This window comes from Dama dama, chromosome 3 (genome assembly GCF_033118175.1).
Source record: "Dama dama isolate Ldn47 chromosome 3, ASM3311817v1, whole genome shotgun sequence".
Lineage (NCBI taxonomy): Eukaryota > Metazoa > Chordata > Mammalia > Artiodactyla > Cervidae > Dama > Dama dama.
The window spans coordinates 49935138-49960110 of NC_083683.1; the positions used below are offsets into that span (position 1 = coordinate 49935138).

At 40.7% G+C, this 24973-nt stretch overlaps 1 protein-coding gene across 7 annotated transcripts in view; it reads left to right on the top strand.

Annotated features, from left to right (window-relative positions):
- The window catches only part of SLC38A1 (solute carrier family 38 member 1), a 70720-nt gene that overhangs the window by 4097 nt on the left and 41650 nt on the right, over nucleotides 1-24973 (top strand). For 3 of the 7 annotated variants that reach the window (XR_009690526.1, XM_061129390.1, XM_061129380.1), the window contains exons 2-5: nucleotides 9071-9187; nucleotides 13625-13842; nucleotides 23053-23128; nucleotides 23417-23532. Coding sequence is in view for 6 of the 7 variants with exons in the window: in XM_061129390.1 (XP_060985373.1) it covers nucleotides 13721-13842; nucleotides 23053-23128; nucleotides 23417-23532 (314 nt within the window). In the remaining variant the exon portion in view is untranslated. Of the gene's footprint in view, nucleotides 1-9070; nucleotides 9188-11846; nucleotides 11969-13624; nucleotides 13843-23052; nucleotides 23129-23416; nucleotides 23533-24973 lie in introns of those variants that run through there. The other 4 variants (XM_061129409.1, XM_061129422.1, XM_061129403.1 and 1 more) reach the window with 2 other exon arrangements.

The window sequence follows — 24973 nt, forward strand, 5'->3', positions numbered from 1 at the left end:
ACTCTGCCTCAGGTAATGCCATAGTGTATCTTCAAACTCTGCTAATCTGCAGGTTTAGGAGATAGGTCAAGATTAATGATTCTCAAAGCAGGCTTCACACGAGATTCACCTAAAGTCTTTTAAAAGCTACCAATGCCCAGACTCCATTTCCAGAGATTCAGATTTAGTTGGCCTGGCATAGAGCTCAGACGGGAATTTTTTAAAAACAACACCAGAGTAATTTTTATAAGTGATTTAGATTTCAAAACAACCCAAACAAAAGCAGAAATTAAATGACGACTTCCATATATCATTTGATTAAACCTCTTGGTAATATGAAGTTACGAGCTTGATGGGCTTTTTCCCTGACTTCACGAAACCAACTGGTTGTTGACATCATGGAGTCACAGCCTCTGGTTACAATTTATGACTTGAATTTTCCCAGGTAAAGAAGCCCGTCAGAGTGATGCAGCCAGGGCAACATAAAGATTTAATGTGTGGATCTCAGTTTCCATCTCTTAGGAGTGATACAAGACAAAGAAGATTGGAAAAGAAGGGAACAATGGAAAGGAAAAGGAAAGGGAGAGTTTATGGCCTGAGGTCTGGGAGGAGGTGGCTTTGAGTTGGGAGAATGGCAGGACAGAGCACAGAGGAAAAGTTGGGCTTGATTTATTGAACTGGTTTTATTATGTTGGTGACTATAGAACCAAGTGAAACCTGTGGGTGTATTTTGTAGGACTTGTTCTCTTAAAATTGTTTGGAATTAGTTGTCAACATTTAAGTATCTGAATTTCACTTAAAACTTGATTTCTGGCATTTCTTGAAAAGAAATAAAAAGATCTGTCTTATTTTTACTGAAATAGATGAGACACATGTTCCCCAGTTTCTTGTACCCAATCTGCTTTGCTCATTTGTCTTACCTACTTGGGCTCCAGCTACATTTGTTTTTAGCTTTTAATATAATCTGCAGATCTTAATATTGGCAACACATTAGAATCTTCTCAAAGCATTTAAAATATCCATGCTTAGATTCCATTCTAGATGAACTGAATCAGAAACTGGTGTGTGTTAGGGGGCATGTTATCACTGTTATTTTTCCAAAGCTCCCAAGGTGATTTCTATGTGTAGTTAGAATTGAGGACTACTAGTCTGAGTCACCCATTCAAAAGACTTGTCTACAAGCCCATCTTATCTCTGAAGGTGATCCATTAAGAAACAACATATAGAATGATAAGTCCAGAGGATTTTAGAACCAAGAGAGATCTTTGAGAGTGCATCCATTAATCCAAACTTCACATTCTCTCTGAGAAAAAGTCCAAAAAGAAAAAAAGCTTGTTCAAAGACTGTAACATCATTTAGTATGAATTATGGTGTTTTATTATATTTTCTCTTTTCAAATAAAGGTATATTTTTAAATGTCTATAAGTGATCCTCTTCACATGCACCACTCTCTGGTGCTTTCAATTTGTCATGATTTCTATTTTTCCTAGAGTATTTTATTTGGAGTTAGCTAAGTGAAGTGACGTCGCTCAGTCGTGTCCGACTCTTTGCGACCACATGGACTGTAGCCTACCAGGCCCCTCAGTCCATGGGATTTTCCAGGCAAGAATACTGGAGTGGGTTGCCATTTCCTTCTCCAGGAGTTAGCTAGAACTGAAAAAAAAAAAAAAAATAAGTTACCATTCATTGTTTTTAGTCCAGGAGTAATTCTTGATCAGAGGTATTACTAGAGCAAAAAGTACATGTGCAGAGAAAGAGACTTTCTCAAAGGTTATGGGAATATATTTGGGACTGTTTTTGAACTCTGTACATAATTACTTAAATCTATTAATTTTCAGTTGATGAGAAAGATTTTTACTTTTGGTATTCACACTGCTCAAAGACACTCACTGTTCTAATTAAAGTTAAAGTTTTAAATGTAATATACAATACAATCTGTCCTCCTGTATCCAGAGTTGTAGGTTAACTTCATTAACTTCTAAAGTTGATTAGTATTTTCTCTCTTTGAGAAATCAGAATAATTCCAAAACATCTGAATGGGAAGGTTAACTCCTAGACATCTTAGGCTGGGCATGTTGATAAGAGACATTTGAAAAATCCATCTAGATGAGTCAAAGATTTTAATGTAAAAAATAAAATTGTGAAAGTTATAGAAGAAAACATGGGAGGGAACTTTTGGGGGGATAGGCAGTAAAGGCTCTGGAGTAGGAAATGGCAACCCACTCCAGTATTATTGCCTGGAAAATTCCATGGACAGAAGAGCCTGGCGGGCTACCGTCCATGGAGTCGCAGAGTTGGAACCGACTGAGCCCACAGCACAGCACTGAAGGAGGCTTTTCTTCACTGTAGACGCTTTTGTGCTTTATGAAGGCTGTATTGTGTACATGTATTACCGAGTCAAATATTTTCTAATAAAATGAAATAGTTAAATACAAAAATAAAAATAAAACATCATCTAGGAACCTGAACAGAGTTCTTGTGGAGTAGTTGTTGGGATACTATAAACGACAGGACCAAGGGTCCATCATTACAAGGAAGTGAGCTGTTCCTCTCCGCCCCACGCAGGAGTGGTCAGTCCTTATGGCCCTGAGAGCTCCCTGTAACACAGGGCTTCTCATCCCCAGGGCTCCTGGCCTTTGGGGCCAGATAAGGCTTTGATGTGAATAGCTGTCCTGTGCATTGTATGATGTTTAGCAGCACCTCTGATCTCTGTCCGCTAGAAGCCTACAATACCCTCTCACTTGGGACTGCCCAAAACGTCTCCAGGCCTGGCCAATGTCCATTGAGGGCGGGGGCCTAAATGACCCCTAGTTGAGAACCACTACTTTAATATAACCCTTTCTGTGGGCTTGTAGAAATCATACCAAGAATTCTTAAACATTCCAGCCATAGTGACTGGGTTGTTAATGATCGATACCTTTCATTAATATAGTACTTGACAATTTTAAATATATTATCACATACTTTGTACATGCTCAGATCAAATGTAAAATAATGTGGCAGAGTTAATGAAAACTATGTGGAGCAGCTGTACATGTTGCTTCTTTTAACTTTTCATCTTTGTTTTGTTTTCCTGAGAAATTGTGTTTGTGAGGATTGTGCTATATTGTCTGCAGGCAGATGATCAGTTTAGTCATCATTATTGTTAACGTTTTAACTATCACTGTGTATTAGGGAGCTAAGAGGTCTGTGCTCCCTGTCTTCGAGAAGTTGAGAATGTAATTAGGAAAGAGGATAACTCCATAAAGAGATCATGAACACATATAAGACCCCTTCCTTTAATCCAATGAATATACAGAAGTGCTATGAGAAGTCATCACAGGTAAATAATCACAAGTTGGTCTTTGGAGGAAGACCTTACAAAGAAGGCTGGCTTGAAATAATCTTTAAAAAAAAAAAACCCACACAAGCCAGCAAGCTGGGCTTTTTGAAAGAAATATACTTCAGTGGGCACAGGCTCAATGGGAAAGGAAGTGGCTGAGAAGTATGTTCAGGGCCAAGGTGGGGGGGCAGTGGGAGGAAAGCTGAAAACTGCAAAGCAGATCCATTACAGGAGTGAAAGTTTCAGAAGGAACATCCTGGGAGAGAAATTTAAAGAGTTAAGAGGGGACTTTCCTGGAGATCCAGTGGCTGAGATTCCATGCTCCCAATGCAGGAGGCCTGAATTCCATACCTGGTCAGGGAACTAGATCCCACATGCTGCGTCTAAGACCCAGCACAGCCAAATAAATAAATAAATATTAAGGGGAAGAGAAGAGTCAAGGGCAATCTTGGCTTTGAATTTGCTGTTCCAGGGATTCGACTAGTAGAAACACTTAGAATTGGCAAGGGGAAAAGAGGAATACGCAAGACATGGATTTTCAGGAAGAATCTGCATCTGTAAATGGAGTAGGTTGGGCTCAGTAGGCAACATGGGGGAAGCAACCAGCCAGGGTACGATTGTGGAGCCAGAAGGAACAAGAGGAAGGAAGAGATGGTTTGAAATGTTGATAGGACTCAGAGACTGATTAGATACCTGGGTTCCAAGTCTGAGTGATGAGGGGAACCAACATTATCGTGAACAGAAATAGAAACGCTGATGTGTGAGGTCAGATGGTTTGTTCAGTGGGGCATGTGGAGTTGGAGGTCACGACACACATTCATGTGAAGAGGTCTCCCAGGCGGCTGGGGTCTGAAAAGAATTTGTGAAAATTTTTCTGAGCAGGAGGAGGGAACCTGAGAGATTGTCTCTATCCTCCAGCTTTTTCAGTTTACAGATAAAGAAATACATGGCATGTTAAGTGACGTGCCCATCAGCAAGTGGTAAGTATGACAGAGATCCTATCTCCTAATTTCTAGAGGAATTCTAGTTTTGTAAAACGAAAAGGCCTGGGGGAAGAGATCTGAAAGACGCCCTTGTGGGATGAAGACTGACACTTCCGGCTTGAAACTTAGAAAGGAAAGAGTTTGGAGTGTGTGGAGGGAAGGGGGGTGGGGTAGGGCGGCCCCCACCCAGAGCACAGAGGATGGGAGGAGGACAGGAGCTGGCAGTGGGGGCTGGAAACAGTTCCTCTGAGAATGCGGATGCTTGCAGATGCAGTGAGAAGCAAGGTGGTGGGGGTCAGGAAATACTGTCCCTCCTGCCCAGGTTGAGAACTGAGAAAAGGCCACTTGCCTTGATTAGAAAGAGGTAGCAATAGTAGCATGACAGTCGCCCTCGCTTACCAGAACCAGGGCAGGCACGGACCCAGTTGTGGAAGCTTTGTAGCGACTCTTTGAGGTAGATATTGCTTTATCTCCATTTTACAGATGAGAAAACTGAGGCAAAGAGATGTTAACCCCCTTGCCCAGAGTCAGCACAGCTCCTGAGGGGTGGAGCCAGGATTTGCCAGTGGAACCAGGGTTCAAGGGAGTGATGAGAACAGGGACAAGTTGTTTAGACTGTTGGCAGTAGAGGCAGGAGTGGGCTGGTTGTTCAAAGTCACGTTTCAAATATGGAGCTAAGCGTGATTGACAGCAGTTGGGGGAGCCAGCAGAGGGAGAGTGGGAGGCCAGGTCCTAGCGGAGCTGAGACCAGGAGCACTGGCTAAGTCATGAGTTTTGAGTAAGAGGAGAGAAAACACCTTCTTTTCTGAGACTGCTTACTGGATCCCAGTCTTTCATACCAGAGGTCATTCCCCACCTCCCGAGGACCCTGGGCTTTCAAAGATTGTATACACTTTAAGTTTTTATTTTAGTTGAAGTGTAATTTATATGCAGTGCAACAGCTGAATCTTAAGCATACTGTTTAGCGAGTTTTGACTATAACTTGAATTATATTAATTCACTTCTCACTTTTGTTACTCTAAGATATGTAACATTGCCAGTCAGAATCTAGGACTCTCACACCAAGTTAAGGCAGTCTTGCCAAAAGTAAGGACTCATGGCATTTTAATTAACCTGGTTAGCCTGTTTGAGGCCTTTTGAAATATAGTGAAGCAGCTCATAGATCATATTATTGCCATCTGAGAGTCCGGTGAGCCAGGGACCCCCAGTATGTAAATAGACTCAGTTGGTTGTGGGAAGAGATGTCGAGGGAAGAGTTTTCAGGAAGACAGAACCATAACTGGCCTTATACCTAACACATTCTCAAAATCACTGACCTAGCTGTCATAATTCATTCCCAGGAGCTGAACTAGGAGAGGTGTGATCTTCTTCTTCTTCTTCATCACCAGTAGTCATTCATAGCAGTTTTGAAGTTAAGTGTACCTGACTGGATATTTGGCTTCCCAGGTGGTGCTGGTGGTAAAGAACCTGCCTGCCAATGCAGGAGATGAAAGACTCAGGTTTGATCCCTGGGTCAGGGAAGATCCCCTGGAGGAGGGCATGGCAACCCACCTCAGTATTCTTGCCTGGAGAATCCCATGAACAAAGGAGCCTGGCGGGCTATAGTATATAGGGTTCCAGAATCGGACATGACTGAAGTGACTTAACACATATGCATGACTGGCTATTTAGTGTCATTTAGGAATTCTTGTTATGTTTTAGACGTGATTGTGATATGGTGGTATTGTTTTTAAAATGGATCTGACTGTTTAGAAATATGTATTGAAATATTTATAGATGATATGTGGGATGTTTTATAAAATAATTCTAAGTGATGCTGGGAGTAAAACTTCAACAAGACTGGTCTGAAATGATCATTATGGAAGTTCGTACACGGGGGTTCATTATTATGTTCTGTTCACTTTTATATATGTTTAAAAGTTCTCATAATAAAAAATTTCAGAGGTTGAAAAAAATAAAATTAAGAATATCAGTCAGGGTTTAACTGCATATAAACAGAGATCTCTTGTATGTTAAGCAAAAGGGATTGAATACAGGGAATTAAAACCTGTAAAATTGCTAGAAAAGATGGCAGACCAGGCTTTGGGCTCAGTCTCTAGGAATAAACACAGAGTACCACCACTCAGCTCGCCTAAAGGTCTTCTCTTATGCCTCCATCAGGAAGCCAGCTTCTCATTGTTTGAACTGCATCCTCTGGGAACACATCACTGAGGCCAAATCTGATGGTCAGGAATTCACCACCACAGTTGTTGGCTGCAGAGGTGTCTGCAGCACCTGCTAAAATTGTACCAGCAAAATGGGTTCCTGGTCCCCACTACTTTGCTCTCTGTTGTGTGAGTGCTAAGTCACTTCAGTTGTGTCCAATTCTTTGTGACCTTATAGGCTGTAGTCCACCAGGCTCCTCTGTCCATGGGATTTCCCAAGCAAGAATAGGAGTGGGTTGCCACTCCCTACTCCAGGGAGTCTTCCTGACCTAGGGATTGAACCTGGATCTCCCGCATTTACAGGCAAATTCTTTACTGTTTAAGCCACCTGGAAATCCCACCTTGCTAATCAGTAGATTGGGGGATTAGTTCAGTTCAGTTCAGTCGCTCAGTCATGTTTGACTCTTTGCGACCCCATGGACTGCAGCATGCCAGGCCTCCCTGTCCATCACCAACTCCCGGAGTTTACTCAAACTCATGTTCATTGAGTCAGTGATGCCATCCAACCATCTCATCCTCTGTTGTCCCCTTCTCCTCCTGCCTTCAATCTTTCCCAACATCAGGGTCTTTTCAGATGAGTCAGTTCTTCGCATCAGGTGGCCAAAGTATTAGAGTTTCAGCTTCAACATCGATCCTTCTAATGAACACTCAGGACTGATCTCCTTTGGGATGGATTGGTTGGATCTCCTTGCAGTCCAAGGGACTCTCAAGAGTCTTCTCCAACACCACAGTTCAAAAGCATCAATTCTTTGGCGCTCAGCTTTCTTTATGGTCCAACTCTCACATCTGTACATTACTACTGGAAAAACCATAGCCTTGACTAGACGGACCTTTGTTGGCAAAGTAATGTCTCTGCTTTTTAATATGCTGTCTAGGTTGGTCATAACTTTCCTTCCAATTTGGGGGATTAATAAGCAAAAATAAAATTTCAGTTGCTAAGACACTTTGTGACAGATTGGCCCAGTCAGTATTTGTTTCCACTTCTTTCTAGTCCAGTTCTGCAGAGGATGAAAAATTGAAAACTACATTTCCCACATTCCATTTGCAGCTATGCTTCTAGAGAGGATTTAGATTCTACCAATTTTGCTTTCTGTTAGTGGAATCTAAATGTATTTTTGCTTATTTATCCCCCAAAGTAATTTTGGGCAATGTTTAAATTATAGTATATTCTTTGGTTTAGTTTCCTCTCTACAATTTTTAGCCAGCTTTTACCAAACCAGTATAACCTCTTCTTACTCAGGAATGTGTTCTTTGATCTCTCTGCTTCAGCTAGACTCATCTGAATGGGTGTTCTGTGCACACTTGGCCACCATGTCTTTGCCTGTGCTGTTTCTAGTGCAAGGAATGCCTTCCCTACTCCAGTCTAAATCCTATTTCTAAGCATAGTTCATATCCTAACTATAAAATCTTACCTGATTTCTCCAGGCTCCAACTTCCTTCCTTCCACCTTCCTTCCTTCCTTCTTTCCTTCCCATATGTACATATGTATGTCTCTGAAATCTTTCTGAATTTATTCTTTGTTTTGCTGTACAGTTTGGTCTCTATCATGCAAATGTGTTATTATTGTTACTTTATATGAAAAGGTCTTGCTTGTTTCAGTAGGCTGTATGTGCTTAGTCCTCAGTCATGTCCAACTTTTTGTGACCCCATGGACTGCAGCCCGCCAGGCTCCTCTGTCCATGGGGATTCTCCAGGCAAGAATACTGGAGTGGGTTGCCATGCCCTTCTCCAGGGAATCTTCCTAATCCAGGGATCAAACCCAGGTCTCCCACACTGCAGGTGAATTCTTTACCATCTAAGCCACCAGGGAAGCCCAAGAATACTGGAGTGGGTAGCCTATCCCTTCTCTAGGGGATCTTCCCGACCCAGGAATGGAACAGAGATTTCCTGTATTGCAGGCAGATTCTTCACCAGCTGAGCTACCAAGGAAGCCTGTAAGCAATGTTAAATTCTCTGTATATCCTCTTCTTTGATATGTATCACCATGAAGAGTAGAGAAGTTTATGTTTTCTACATGGGTACTATTAGTAAAATGTATCAATAAGCATACCAAGATAATACTGCTTCTTAAGAATATCTCTGAAGATTGTGGTGAAGGATCAGAAATGTTCTGTGCTTAGTAAACTGTCATTTGTAACCTGTTATAGATGCTGGGGGATCGTCATTGTAGTTAGATTAACATCAAGATCTTCACATGATGATCTCATCCACTCTTAAATTAACTGTACAGTCTGATAATTGCTTCTGTCCTTCAGTGAAACTATAATTCTTTTGTTTCTTAAACTTGACCTGCCCTTCCTGTCTCTCTGTCGTTGGCCACGTTCCCCTTCATTGAGAAGTCTCAGCTTAGGGCCACTGCGACTGGCCAGCCATCGCAGGCTGGATGTCAATTCATGGCACAGTCAAGCGGTGAAGGAGCATTTTCAGTAATGATGTAGAACGATGTTATGGACATGTCTCAGGATGGGAGACTGTATCTTGTTAAGTGAAAAAAAGTCTTAAAAACCCTATGGTATGATATCCGTTTTTGTAAATGTATACATATTTTTAAAAAATCTGTACTCATTCTTTTCATTTAACAGATACTTATCAAGGGTCTACTGTGTGCCAGGCACTATATCTGTGTGCATAGAAAAACCCCTGGAGCTCATGCTCCAATATATATGTACAGTGATCATCTCTGCTTGCTGAGATAACAGGTGATTTTTTTCTTTTTATTTGTTTTTTCCTTCATTTGCAAGCTTGTATTTTCTCATTTTTCTACACTTACATTATTTATTAATATGGAACTAACATTTTTTAAAAAACATGTCTATTCTTCAAATGTGTACTATGTAGTATTACATGAAAAACAATAGACTAAAAACACTAAAATTCCAAAGTTAATAAAAGAGAGCTAAAAAGGAAGAAAGAAAGGAAAAGAAAAAGGAGAAAAGAAGCACATTAAACTTTACCAGTGGCCCATTTTGGGTGTTGGGTTTCTTGTACAATGTTTGTTCTAAAGATTCTGCAATGGGTATATATTAGCTCTAGAACCAGGACTTTTTTTTTTCCTTTTTCAAGAGCCAGTTCAAATGTGACTTTTCTGTGAAACTGCCTCAGATCTCTGAATTTGACCTTTTCAAGCTTTTAAAATCCTTGCATCACCTAGCACTCAGTAAATATACGATAAATTGAATGGGTAGTATTTTCTAAGTATGCCCTTAACTTTTTTAGTGACAAATGTCACGAATTTTGTTACTTTTCCGCATTTTTCCAGTTTTTGTTTTCAAGAATAAGTTAGATTTCAGATAGGCTATTTCACAACAATAAAAGTTTCTTCTAAAAAAAAATATATAGGAGATTACAACATAGACAAAAGAGAGACTGGCAAAAAACTATGTGAGGACAGAGTAAGAAGACAGCCATCTGTAAGGCAAGGAGAGAGGCCTCAGGAGAAACCAAACTTGGCAGCACCTGATTTTGGACTTCTGGAACTGTGAAAAAGTAAATTTCTCTTTAAGCCAAAGGCAAAAATAAATGTATCCTATGCGATTAACTGAGGACTGGCATTTGCCTCATACTGACATCATTTTAGTGGCCAAAACTTCATCTTTTCTTTCTGTTCTTTTCCTCTTTTGTCCATTGCACGTGCGCGCACTGCAAGTTTGAATACAAACGGTAGACCCAAATCTGTTGTTAGTCACTTTCTCCTCTCCTTAGAAATTTTTTGTCTAGTACCCTATTTCCTACAAATTTACAGAGGGAAAAGCACTCCTTAGCCCAGATTTGAAACTCCATCCACTGAGTGAACTTTCTAGAAGCCCTGCAGGATCGCTTCAGTAGCCTCTAAGGGCATCATTTAGGTGAGAGCCAGGGTAGCAAGACTCCTAGGAATGACCCAGTCCAGTCCACTTGTGTGGCTTGCTTTAGAGGGGGGCCAAAGGGTGATGGGGGCTTTAGCCTTTTTAATGCACTTCAGCTCTTGCAAAGAAAAGACAGGCTGTAGACATTGCTGCTCTGTGAAGGCACTAAGAGTGATTAGTCATGGCCCAAGCTCCAGCACTGCCACCCTGGCTGGAAGAATCAACTCCGAGCTGCCAGGCTGGCTTTAGATCAGGAGCTCAAGGAGCTTTGGTCTCTTGTCCCTGCATCCTGGTTTCCAGAAGAGGCCCTGCTCTGCAGAAAGGGTGAGCCTTCTGGACCCGAGGTATTAGTATTTATCTTGTGGAAGCTTTAATGGATCCTGGAACCAGGGAAGTCGCGTTCTAAATGTGTGAATGAAAAGGAGTAATGTGTGGCCCAGCTGTTAGGAAGAGAAGAAAGAAATTCTTGAAGAATTATCATTCCAGGGTACTTTCTGAGGGTCCAGAAAATATTATCAGTTAGCAAAATACTTCCTGGGTATTGTAGGATGCTTACATGGGCACATTGGAGTTTTCACTCTTAACTAGGTTACAGTTGTGGAATTCAGGGTCAGACAAAATATCAAAACATCATCCAAGGGGGTTTACCATTGGAGGTGAAAAAAAAAAATGTCATGACATTCTGCTTCATCCCTTGGTCCCCGTCACCTCACTGAGATTATCCAAGTGAGGCTCCCATACCTTTACAGGCCTGACTTTGGAAGTTGCATTTCTCTCTTGAAAGGGTTCCTGGACCCAGTACCAACATGTGCATGTGCATGGGTGTGCGTGTGTGTAGGCTTCCCCATACCAACAATTGTCGATCCAATTCTGACATTATCTACCAGTAGATAGAATGAGATTCTACAGGTCAAAGGTCTCCATCCCATGAGACTGCCCTCCACTTCAGACACCATCACAAGTCTGAGTTGTTACCTGTGCTCCTGACTGGCCATAAATCAGAGGTTTTCATGACCTCCTCGTTGGGTTCCATTAATCTTCCAGAACAGCTCACAGAACTCGGGAAAACCTGTTTACTCACTACCTTACCCATTTGTTACAAAGGATATCAAAGGATACAAGTGAAGGGAAAGTGAAAGTCACTCAGTGGTGTCTGACTCCTTGGGACCCATGGACCCATGGACTACACAGTCCATGGAATTCTCCAGGCCTGAGTACTGGAGTGAGTAGCCTTTCCCTTCTCCAGGGGATCTTCCCAACCCAGGGATCGAACCCAGGTCTCCCACATTGCAGGCAGATTCTTTACCAGCTGAGCCACCAGGGAAGCCCGAAAGGATACAGACCAACAGCCAAATGTAGAGGTACAGTGGCGAGGTCCTCAACAAAAGAGCTGCTCTCCTTGTGGAGTGTGGGGTCCAGGATGTGGGGGAGTTCTGGGTCCCTGGTATGGATACTCTTTGAACCTCCTTTATTAATTTTTTTTTTGCAGCTCCATTACATAGGCATCATTGAACTCATTGGCCATGAGTGATTGATTCAAGTTCTCTCCTCTCCCCAGAAATCATGGATGGGACTGAATATTAAAGTCCTCTAATCAACTGTTTGACTCCACTGGCTGCCAGCCCCCATCCTTAGGTGCTTTCCCAGAGTTGTCTCATTAACATAATAAAAGACATTTATCACTCTTACAGTGTGTGTAAGTCGCTCTGTCATGGCCAACTCTTTGCAACTGCATGGGCTATAGCCCGCCAGGCTCCTTTGTCCATTAACTCTCCAGGCAAGAATACTGGAATGGATTGCCATTCACTTCTCCAGGAGATCTTCCTGACCCTGGGATCGAACCTGGGTCTTCCTCACTGCAGGCAGATCCTTAACTATCTGAGCTCTAAGGGTTTGGTGAGCTGTGAGCCAGAAGTAGGAACGAAGACCAAGTATGTATTCTTTATAACAAATCGGGGCTTCCCTGATAGCTCAGTTGGTAAAGAATCCATCTGCAATGCAGGAGACCCTGGTTTGATTCCTGGGTTGGGAAGATCTGCTGGAAAAGAGATAGGCTACCCACTCCAGCATTCTTGGGCTTCCCTTGTGGCTCAGCTGGTAAAGAATCCACCTGCCATGTGTGAGACCTGAGTTCAGTCCCTGGGTTGGGAAGATCTCCTGGAGAAGGGAAAGTGGAAGTCACTCAGTCATGTCTGACTCTTTGTAACCCCATGGACTATCAAGTCAGACATGACTGAGTGACTTTCACTTTATGATAAATCACAGTACCACACCTCTGTGGCCACCTGCTTTTTGATTTGTGATGCTATGTGTCTGAAACTCTGTAGTGATAGTGCTCAGTTGCTAAGCCTGACTTATGTCTGACTCTTTGTGTCTGACTCTTTGTGACCCTATGGACTATAGCCTGCCAGGCTCCTCTGTCCATGGATTTGCCCAGGCAAGAATACTGGAGTGAGCTGCCATTTCCTCCTCCAGGGGATCTTCCCAACTGAGGGATGGAACTCTCATCCTCTGTGTCTTCTGCTTTGGCAGGTGGATTCTTTACTACTGAGCCACCTGGGAAGCCTGAAACTCTTATATATTAATGGTCAACACTTTGAAATTTAAATCACAATCATCCATGTAGGGGAAAATGTGAACTCGGCAAGTCTTTCATTTCTGTGAGGAAATATAGTTTCAGGTGGATTAACCTAAATCCCCAGAGTATGAGTTTTTAATTCCCTAATTCCCTGACATGGAGTGATTTCATTGAAGAGATTGATTTAATCTCTTGCAGTTGATGGATAAACTGTTTGCTAAATTTCAAAACACAGATTTGTCCTTTGCTGCTTGACCTCCAGGTTGGGTGGTTGATCCTGCATGATGCCATTTATTGAGGATTTGCATTTTTATTAAACTGGGATTGCTAAATCAGAGGTGCTTTTGTGTCTGTTCAGTCTGTACCCAGCTCTGTGTGTGCCCTGTGGTCTGACACATTAAAATAACTGAATCGCTTTCCTTTTAAACTTACTGCTTCATAAAAGGGCATCTCTATTGCCTAAAGATGACATGGTATTTCTATAAACATGAACATAAAAGATTATGGGACAAGACTCATTTTATAGTTAAAAATGTAGGGAGATTTATGAAGGACATAAAATTTACAGTCTATAATTTGATGAACCAAGATTGCTTTAATACATTGAATAACAAAATGTAAAAGTTATGTTATCAGTAAATTGTGTGTAAATTGTTTATTTTTAATCAGTGGTATTTATGTGTTTAATTATTTTTCCTTGTGTTGTGTTTTAGGAGTGTCAACCTGATATTTTTGCTGCTATCCACTTGTAAATACACTCAGAAAAAGAGAATTTGGACCCAGTTTTTGACGACAGGTAGTTTCTAAACATGATGCATTTCAAAAGTGGACTCGAATTAACTGAGTTGCAAAACATGACGGTACCCGAAGATGATAACATTAGCAATGACTCCAATGATTTCACTGAAGTAGAGAATGGTCAGATAAACAGGTGAGTATTTTTCCACTGACACTTTCTCTCCAATGAAAGAAGTGTCTCTAAAATATTATTCTGGTTTTTCAGTTATTCTCTTGAATTATTCATGACTAAAGTTATGCTCCATTTGAAGATGTAATTTGAATTTCATATGTGACATCTGTTGGGCATAGTCTGCAATAGCAGATGAAGCAAATAGGAAAGGAATTTATTCATCTTTTCGAATCTTTCAATTGAGTCTAATAAAAATGTATAAATACATTGGACCTCAACCAGCCCTAACTTTTCAAAAGCTTTATGCTTATGAATTAGACCAACTGTTGGAATTTAGCTGCACACCATATCTGAATGTGTACTACAGTCATCTGGCTTCGCCCACATTTTAATTAAGAAACGGTCAAAGTCGCGTTTGCCAGCGTTCCCATGTTGAAACGACAAATATGTCATTACAAGCATCATTCGTAACGTGGATTTTAAGTAATAATAACATAGACCTAAATGCCTCTGTGAGAAACTAGAGAAAGAGTACATGAAACAGAGAGAGATGAAGAGATACTGTGAGTGAGGGGAGGTAGGGGGCAGATAGGAACAATGCTGGCCTGGAGGCTCTCATCCTCAGCTGTGACCGCAACAAGTTCTTCCAGCCCTTGAGTTATGTGTTTCTTAAGTTACAAGAATAGGACTAAACATAAATATATATGTGTATATATATATATATATATTTTTTTTTAATGATTTGGGGCATTATCTGACCTGATTTTATTTTTTTTAATTTATTGACGTGTAGTTGATTTATATATTACGTTAGTTTCTAGTGTATAACAGAGTGATTCAGTTTTACATGTATATACATTCTTTTTCATATCGTCTTCTAGCATGGTTTATCATAGGATAAATTGAATATATTGATATTGAATATATTGATAATTCCCTATGCTATACAGTAGGACCTTATTGTTTATCCATTCTATATATAGTAATTTGCACTTGCTAACCCCAAACTCCCAATCCTTCTCTCCCCTACTCGCCTCCCATTGACAACCACAGATCTGTTCTCTATGTCAGAGAGTCTGTTTGCATCTCATAGATAAGTTCATTCGTGTCATATTTTTGGATTCCACATGTAAGTGATATCATATGGCATTTATCTTTCTCTGCCTGACTTACTTCACTTAGTATGATTATCTCTAGGTTCATCCATGTTGCTGGCAGCTTATGTAGATCCCTATGAGAAAGCTTTGCAGCTTGGGTGTTTATGTGTGGTTTGTTTGGAGTTGAGGCCTCCTAAAAGGCTGGGAGAAAAGTGAAATATATGGGGACTACTTATGAGAACATAGACCATACTGCACTTGGGAGGGCAGGGTCAAAAGGAAATTGGGAAGGAGGAGGATGAAAACATTTTGTCAGCTAACCAGGCATCTCTGCAGCAATCCTTTCTGATAAACTCTCCATTCTGATACAATGCATAATTGAAAGTTGGGGGTAGGGTTGGGCTGCCCTCATTTACATACACTCAGAAGTTTCAGCCCCCCTTCCTCTTTATTCTCTTCCTTAAATGTTCTCAGAGATTAAGTCTCCAACCCAAATACTTCCTCACTACCATTCAAGTATCATTTACCGTGCAGTGATATTTCTTATTGTTGGACCCAAGTTTGCTTCTTTCACCTTTTCTGCATAATTATTAAGAATAACTGCCATTTCTTGAGTGCCAGTTGTGATTATATATTATACATATCCTTATAACAATCCTTACAATATCATGCAATGTATTGTTTTGCAAATAAGGAAATTTAGAAATTCAGTGTACCAATAAGAACGTGGAAGCTCAGAGAAATAAAATAACTTGCTCAAGGGCACATACAGGTCTGTAAGAAATCCATGTCTTTCTACCCACTTCTGCTACCTCTGATTAAAATGCTCCAGCATGAATGAAAAGGATAGTTCCTACTCTCAGTTTAAACCCTGCCAAACTCTACTAGTGCTGTTTTCTGCTCTGGGTTCCTGGGGTGTTCTGTAGTCACTATCGATTTCCTGACTACTGATTTCCTCTAGTCATTACTGAACAATGGATGGGACATCCATCAGCTGTTTCACAAGTAAATTTTGGGTTTATAACAACTTCATTCCCAAATCAGTGTAAGCCTTAAGGACCTTAAAATGAGAGTCTTTTATAATATTCAGCTCAGGCTCTGAACTTGATCTTTAAGAGTTTTACTATGAAAAAGCATTGTTTTGGAGGCGATAACCCCTTGCCCATAAGAGAAGGCACCGCTTCTCACCCCTTTGGATGCCTGCCAAGGGAGCCCACTTGCCTACTAGGCATGGGCTGTACAGCCTCGTATTTTTTGGAATTTGATTCCACTGTTGCAGATGCAGTGTGATGCATTTATTTATCTCCCCTCTTTGGTTGACATGGTTTATGAATCTTGTTTTATTTCTGGCTCTAGACCAATAAAAATTAAAAATAATGTATTATAGCATGAAGCCAAAAAGGTAAATAAACTTCAGAAAAGAGCCCCCACCCCCATGATTTCTGCAGAGCTACACCTGAGTACCTCTGACTCTTCTGGTAGCTTTTTCACATTGGTGGGAAGAAGGTAGGCCTGATTATATGAATCTAAGAGAATCCTCTCCCAAAACAGTGAACTTCTAGGTAACAGTGCGTCTTTGTAAGAAAGCTAGAGAAAATGTTGAAAGCAAATGTTGAACCCTGATTACCTGGCATCCAACTGATAGCCTAGCCTGGAAACTTCTCCCCCTAGGATACTTTAAGAAGCATTTTTTAAAGTTTAGTTAAAAATAGAGTAGAGCCCTTTGGGTATTAGGACTCCTGCCCTTCTTCCAGTTCAGTTGTTTTATTTCATGCCCTGATTTTGGGGGTTGTAGTCATAGAAATTGTGCCCGAGTCTCTTGTGATCCCATGGACTGTAGTCTTCCAGGCTCCACTGTCCGTGGAATTCTTCAGGCAAGAGTACTGGAGTGGGTAGCCATTCCATTCTCCAGGGGATCTTCCCTATTCAGGAATCGAACCTGGGTTCTCTGCATTACAGGAGGGTTCTTTACTGTCTGAGCCAGACAGCAGAAGCTCTGCAGTCATAGACGTCTACCCCTGGAACAGCAAAACCTTTCGAAATGTCCACTGGACCAGTATTTTAATGTGCATATGAAACACCTGGCGAACTTGTTAACATGCAAATTCTGATTCAGCAGCTCTGGAACTGGGCTTGAAAGTCTGACTTCCTGCAAGCTCCCAGGTGATGCCCTTACAACTGGTCCATGGACCACATTTTGAGTAAGGAGCTCTAGACACTCCTCTAGATATGATCTTCTGGAGAGGAGGAACCATCTTAACCGTCTTTATATCTCTTGTACCTTGTTATGATACTGTAATGGTGTCCGGTACAGGGCAAACATCTCAAAGTATTTGTTAAATGAAAGAGACAGACAGAGCGAGCTGTTAAGTACATGGTTTGAATTTCAACTTGTATTGAATGCTGGCTCCATCCATAGGTCTTGTGTGATCTTGTGCTTAAACCTTGGCTCCATCTCTATAACACAAGCATGAAAATAATACCTGACCTCCTGGGATTGCTGGGGAATATTAAACGCAATGCTGTTTGTAGGTTAAGGACTCAAGCTGTACTGTCAGCCGGCTTAAGTTCAATCCTGGCTCAATGGGTTAGTTATTAGTAATGTAACTTTAGTCAAGTTACTTGATTTCTGTAAAATGGAGCTAATTATTGTGAAAAGAGATGAGAAAACTCATAAAGTACTTGGCACAGGGTCTGGCAAGATATGGGAAAGTCTCTAACAAAAGTACAGACCTCTTTCTTTGGCAAGCACATCTTTCTTCTCCAACCAAGTACTGACAAAACTGTTTTAGGTTTGGGGTGATTGTTGGTTATTGTTATCCTAAAGTTGTTGAAGTATTCATAGATGATATTAACTGTATCCAGGCAAATAGTCACATATTTTAACATTTATATACTGTTGTTCTCATCTCCATGTATAGTTATTGTTGTTATGACCCAGGAAGCTTGTAACAAAATCTGAGAGTCTCTCCTTAAGATTTTCCTTAATGAGAAACTCTTGTCACTACACACTTGCATCAGCCTTTTTCCTCTTGGTCCCTTGTCTTTCAGAGTTGATGAACTACGTTTATATCGTTGGGAGGACTCTTGAAAAGTTACCACTTCTTTTCTTCTAATGTCTTTTCTGTACCTTTGGGAAGAAGAAGCCATAACTTCTTCTTATATTCAGTTTTCATGTTGGAAAATTCTTCCCTGGCTTTAATCATTCCTGCTGCAACAGAAGTCTGTTTTCTCCTATTTTCAGTAGAGTTTATCCACCAAATAAGGCTTTGTTCACCTCTCAGTATTCTCTTTAAATACCTGCTGTTTCTGTAATTCTTTCATGTTTTCCAGCCTCTTTCATACATGCTTTTTTCCTCCTTTTCTCTTTCCTTCGTATAGAAGGTAGTGTTTCAGGGGGACAGCAAGGAAAGGTTATTTAAGTTCAGCTATTCATCTCTTTTGTGTTATGAATCCTCCAGTGAAACACTGTAATGTAGTAAGAACCTGACTGGTGGAGATTAAAATAGGAAGATTATTTTCCCATTGTACAACCCATCCTTAATTGGATTGTTGTTGTTGGTTTATTTTTGGTTTTAAATAACTGCTCTATATTGCTTGCCTCCTTCACATACCTCAGTATAATGCCTGCATCCTTTTTTAAGGCTTTGTCTATTGAAGGTCAGCATGACAGCCACTGTAGATTTTTGTTTTGTTTTGTCCACAGAACAGTTGCCTACCTAAGAGTTGATCGAATTCTGCTTTATGGGTACAGACTGACCCAGCGAAAACTCTTTCTTAATAATACTCTTATCCTGAGACCACATGTCAAAGACACCTTCTCCAATAGCCCATTTTTAAGTCAATAAAGAGGTCTTTGCCAGAGGTCAGTGCTTTTTTAACAGGCAATTGCATTTTTAAAATGGTGAGATAACGGAAACTTGTGATAAGCTGCTGACCTAGTTATTATAAATGGACTTTTCCACCATAAAAAGATTGTTTTTGTTATGTGTATGTGTGTTTAAGTTTACAGCAATACAAAGCAAAGAATGAAAAATAAAAAAGAAGAAAATTTGGAAACACCATAAAGAAAATACAGAGACTTTCTTTGAGTACTTCATTCTTTCCAAGCAAGATTTCCCTATAGCCTAACCCAGTCTAGTTCCTCAGTGGAAGAGGAGCCTTAGGTTTATGGAGGGTTCTTCTGAGTTGCTAATGAGAGGGGCAGGTACATGGAAGAAGGAGTGAGAACATGACACCACCACTCTGAATGCAAGATTAGTGCTTACTGCCACGGTTGATGCCACAGAAAAATCATATGTAGGTCAGAGTCAGAAAAGTCCATTCAATCTGGAATATCCAGCACACACACAGTGGATGAGGGTCATGAACCAGGCAGGAAAACACTGGCTTAGAGGAGGATGGAGGGTCTCTTGAGGGGAGAGTGCATTCCTAGTGGTACTGTTTTTCAGTCTCTGTTCTCCGAATGCCCTGGTCCTATCTCCATCCTCACGGCCTCTTGGGAAGACCATTCAGAATAGCAGGGGAAGCTAAGATTGAACAGCGAGGCCAAATCAAATTCTGCAGTACCTGGAATTTGCAGGCCAAGCAATTTGTTCTGAAAACTTTTTCAGTAGGAGCGCTAGTAAAGATTTTTGGGAGAACCTATTAAGCTTGGCTGCATAAAGTAGACGGAAAGAGGCAGAATTGGGAGGCACTTGAGGCATAATGTGTTTTAATAAGCTTCTTCATGGTTCCTCATCGCAACAGCTCTGCAAGTCCCATGCATTATTTTCCTCCTGTGGAAGCGTTGCAGCAGGGAGCTAGCAGGCATGCAGGGGCCTCTTCTTCCTCCCCTTCTGCTGCAGCCTCTGACCCTGCGGAATGCCCCTGCATCCTGGTGCCTTGATCCATTTTTCTCTGTCAGCTTTCTGCCCCAAGTCTGGGGAGCATGGGCAGGCCAGGAGCTTAGACCTGCCATAACAGGAGGCTTATTGGTGTTTGCTTTAGTTGATTTGAAAATGTTGGGGATTTTCCCCTTTATTTAAAAATAGTGAAAATTCTCTTTGGAAAGCAAGTCCCTCCACAAGAAAGGCAAACGGGACCTTCTGGATAATGATTTGGCAGACTTAAGTTGGTTGTTAAAATTAATCTGATTACATGCAGTCTTTTATTTAACAGAAGCACTCAATATGAGTCCATTTCATTTTGGCAAGTCCAGCACCCCCGTTTCCTTGGGCTGCCAGGATGAAAAGAAAGGCTGCTCTCCCTTGTCCCTCTCCAGCCAGATCTGTAAACCGCAGTTCTGTGGAAAGATTTAAAATGTTAAGGGTAAAAAAAGGGCCAAGGTTAGAGTACTGTCAGGTGGGTCTCCAGAGAAGTGGCTTTCTTTATGTCATTCTCTTGCTAAGACCCTGCCATGCTATTTCCCAGACCTCAGCCTTTAAGATTCCTCTGGCTGATCCCACCCAGTAATGGTTTTTCCTTTTCTGGCTCCCTTATCTCATCTCCGTTTTGCATGGTCTGATGTTCCTGTTCTGGTGTTTCGGTCCGTTGTTGTCGTTCAGTCACTAAGTCGTGTCCAACTCTTTGTGACCCATGGACTGCAGGGCGCTAGGCTTACCTGTCCTTTACTCTCAGAGTTGACTTAAACTCATGTCCATTGAGCTGGTTGATGCCATCCAGCATTCTCTGCCTCCCCCTTCTCCTGCCCTCAATCTTTACCAGTATCAGGGTCTTTTCCAATGAGTTGGCTCTTTGCATCAGGTGACCAAAGTATTTGAACTTCAGCTTCAGCATCAGTCCTTCCAACGAACTGGTTTGATCTCCTTGGACTCTCAAGGGTCTTCTCCAGCACCACAATTTGAAAGCATCAATTCTTCAGCACTCAGCCTTCTTTATGGTCTCATATCCATACAGGACTATAGGAAATGCTCCTCAACTGGAACAGCACCTCCTATGTTTCAGGAGACCAAGGTTTTCTTCACTTCCTTTTCATTTCTGACAGTCACCAGACAGGTCCTAGGCAAATGCAGATGCTGAAGGAAATAAACCACAGATTGTGTTGCTCATAGCAGGTGGTGGCCTCAGGGGAGGTTCATAGTTTGTATGTTGCTTGCCTTTGGTTTATCCAGGTGAAAAAAGGAAACCTGAAGAATATGGTTTGAAGCAAACCTCAAGATGAAAGAGGTAGATAAATAAAACCAACATTGATGATATATATCTTTCATTAAAAAATGGTTTATTGTGAAATACAGCTTCATTCAGAAAAGCATCTGAAAATGTATAGTTCAAAAATACATGCTTCTTTAAAATAGTCTAGTTCAAGTGTCTTTATATTTATTAGTGAAAAATTCATGGATTAGTTCTTACTAAAACCAGATAATTAAATTTCCGGAAAAGCCAGAAAGAATTCCTAACATGTTTTACTATTACATGTAGCAGTTTACTTATGGATGAACTTTTCCTTGACCATAGCACTTCTTTTTTTAATGGGAAATTTTTTAAATTAGAAATTTAAGCCATAAAGTTCTAATGTTAATCCCAATAATATATTTGCTGGTTCTTAGAGCATTCTGATTGCCTCCTTCTGTATGTTTTGTATATACTTGACTCTACTCAGCCTGTCTGAATCTTCCCCAGATTCAGCAAGTGTTCCTTTCATTCTGTGCCTGGAGCTGTACTGATATTTTACACGTGCTCTCATCTAACTGTCCCAGTAACACTGAGATAATGCAATAGTGTCATTCCCATTTCACAGATGAGGAAACTGGGGTAGCATACTCATGCCCTCAGAACAAGTGAGGATTGAACTCAAGTTCTGAATCCCTCTAAGCCCTAACTCTGCCCCTGACCATGGACCATATGCCCCTCCTCCTCTACCATAATTTCCTCATCTGAACTCCTATGGGCTAGTGTCTACATCACTTACGACACATCTCCACGCCTCCCACCTTGCCCGTATATAAGCAGGTGCTAAAGTAATGTTTCATGGGGAAAGAGTTATTTTCCATTTTTGCAGGGGTGAGAGGAGGGAATTCCTGTGTAATAACTTTGTACTCCAAGAATGTGAGCTTATGAAGAGACCTGTCTCCAGTATTCTTTTTAAATGCCCGCTTTATAGTATTTTTGACATTATGTAATGTTCCATTAGAGAAAAATGTATATAAAAGTTAACTTGCATTGCATAGAGTGTTTTAATTTATTGGTATTAAAATTACCCAAAATTTATAACTCTTTTTGACTTAGAGTTGTCTTTTGTTTCCTCTAAAGATGCGCATCTGCTGTTTGCATTGTTTGCTACTAAGTAGAGTGAGGGATGTAAAAAGGAATGAGGCAAAGTGTCTGCTCTTGGAGCACTTTTAGTTTATTAGGTAAAACAAGAATGTGAGCAACTAATCCTGACAAAAATTAAAAGCAGCCATGAAATTAAAAGACGCTTGCTCCTTGGAAGAAAAGCTATGACAAATCTAGGCAGCGTATTAAAAAGCAGAAACATTACTTTACCAACAGAGGTCCATAATGTCAAAGCTATGGTTTTTCCAGTAGTCATATACGGATGTGAAAGTTGGACCATAAAGAAGGCTGAGCATTGAAGAATTAATGCTTTTAAGTTGTGGTGCTGGAGAAGACTCTTGAGTGTCCCTCGGAGAGCAAAGAGACCAAGCCAGTCAGTCCGAAAGGAAATCAAGCCCAAATATTCATTGGAAGGACTGATGCTGAAGCTGAAGCTCCAATACTTTGGCCACCTGATGCGTAGTGCTGACTTATTGGAAAAGACTTTGATGCTGGGAAAGATTGGGGGCAGGAGGAGAAGGGAACAACAGAGGATGAGATGGTTGGATGGCATCACCAACTCAATGGGTATGAGTTTGAGCAAACTCCAGGAGATGGTAAAGGACAGGGAAGCTTAGTGTGCTGCAGTCCATGGGTCACAAAGAATGGGACACAACTTAGTGATTGAACAACAAGAACAATCCTGACCAAAGAAAAACAAACAAGCTAGTGAGAGCAGTTGGATAGGACGATAAACTCTTAGATAACTGATTGGTAACTTTTCATGCATGATGTTTTGGTAAATAATAAATCATTCAGTCATGATGTTAAGCTCCCAAGTCATTATAATGAGATTAAATCATTATGCCTCTCTTTACAGCAAGTTTATTTCCGATCGTGAAAGTAGAAGAAGTCTCACGAACAGCCACTTGGAAAAAAAGAAATGTGATGACTATGTAAGTGTCATTTTAATAAAGTTTGCTTATTTTTTAAATTATGATAATTGCAACAGATGTTTTTGATTCATTCAGCATAGTACCGAAAGCATAGCTATTTACTCACCAAGACATTCCTCAGAGCCTGTGTATTCTCTCCTGAAACCCATTTGAAAAAAGAACTAGACCACGAAGAAAGAATTCCTTGAGTTTCATTTCCCTGTTGGTTCCTGATAGTGCTTTAAAGGCTTTGGAGTGATGATCTTTCTGGAGGACTGTTTTGTTTAGTGTGATTGTGTCTCTGTTCAGATTCCAGGAACGACCTCCTTGGGCATGTCTGTTTTTAACCTAAGCAACGCCATTATGGGCAGTGGGATTTTAGGACTCGCCTTTGCCCTGGCAAACACTGGAATCCTACTTTTTCTGTGAGTGTTGACACAGCCATACTTTCCATTTAAAAACTGCATTTTCTGTATGTTTCTGTTCATACCCAGAAGACATTGGAAATATTTTTAAATGGTTCTTATTTCTTTTTATGTTTTACTAGCTTGACTAAGTTAATGCATACTTTTGTATTGTTTGTTTGAATGGTTTTTTTCCAAGAAGCCCCTAATGTTTGTATACCTAAGAAAATAGAAGATCGTTTTATTAATCAAAAATACCAAAATAAGCACTTGTGAAAAGGATAAAAGATTTGAAAATAGCACTTGTATTTTTGGACTCTTGACTTGTCACCTTAAATCTCAGCTAAATGGTGAAAATATTAAGAGGTATTTAATCCATCCAGTCACCACTTTGGCATTTGAATTGCTGTGGGGCATGAACTACATCCAAAGGTAACTGCAACTTTGTTTGTAAGAAATATTCAAGAAGCACAGAAGTTTTCAGTGTTTTAAAGATGAGAAAATAGGGTGTACTTTCCCCCTGAGATTCAGTGAAAAGAAAATGGACAGTTTTCTTTCACAATAAGTTCATCTCAAACCGTTGAAGAAGACTTTCTGCAGATGTACAGAGGGCTTAATTTCAGTTGGAATGAGATGGCAGATCATAGAAATCATCATTTATACCAGGAAAATTCCTACCCAGTCTGATTCCCGTCTTGCACCTCAGAGGAGTATCAGTGGTGCTCTGCCTGATGAGGCTGGTACAAAATGCTCTTCTTCTGAGCATTTTTGCCTTTTTGCCCCTGATGACACTCCCACTGTTCATTGGGTTTGCCCAATTGTCCTCATTGTTGTATCCATCATTTCTTTGGAAGCAGTTCCGAAAAGACTACTAACCCTGCACATTGTGTTTATTTCTTTAGAAAAACTTAGACAACTGTGACAGAAGTACATTGCTACCCATCCCACTACTCAGGCATCAAAATTGCCCATCCAGGCTGTGCTATAGGGATTAATATTCTTACTTTTGTGTGTAAACCCACTAGAGGTGTCCTTCCTAGAATCAGAGCAGCTCTGCATAGGACAGTGAATCTAATATGTTGCCTTCCTTTTGTCAGCCTGATTCAGGAAACCCTCTTCTCTTTATTGCCCAGACTGAATCTTCCTAGGTGGTCTTTCTGTGTATGTATATCTTGAGCCAAGTGCCAGGTTTTAAAATGACAGAAGTTGAACAAAATGTTTCTATGGTGATATTTTTTTTGTATATGTGAAACTCTGACCCTGTGAGGCTACCATAGATGGAGTTTGAGTAGCTGCATTTGTGATTTTCAGTGCATTGACATGAAACACCTGACTGCTAGTCTCTCCTTCTAAATGGTTATGTAGTCCAGTCTTAGCTACTGTGAGCTGGAATTCCCTATGCTTTGAAGCAAGAAAATTGCACTAGAAAAAAACCTTACAACCCTATTTACCTCCAAAACCC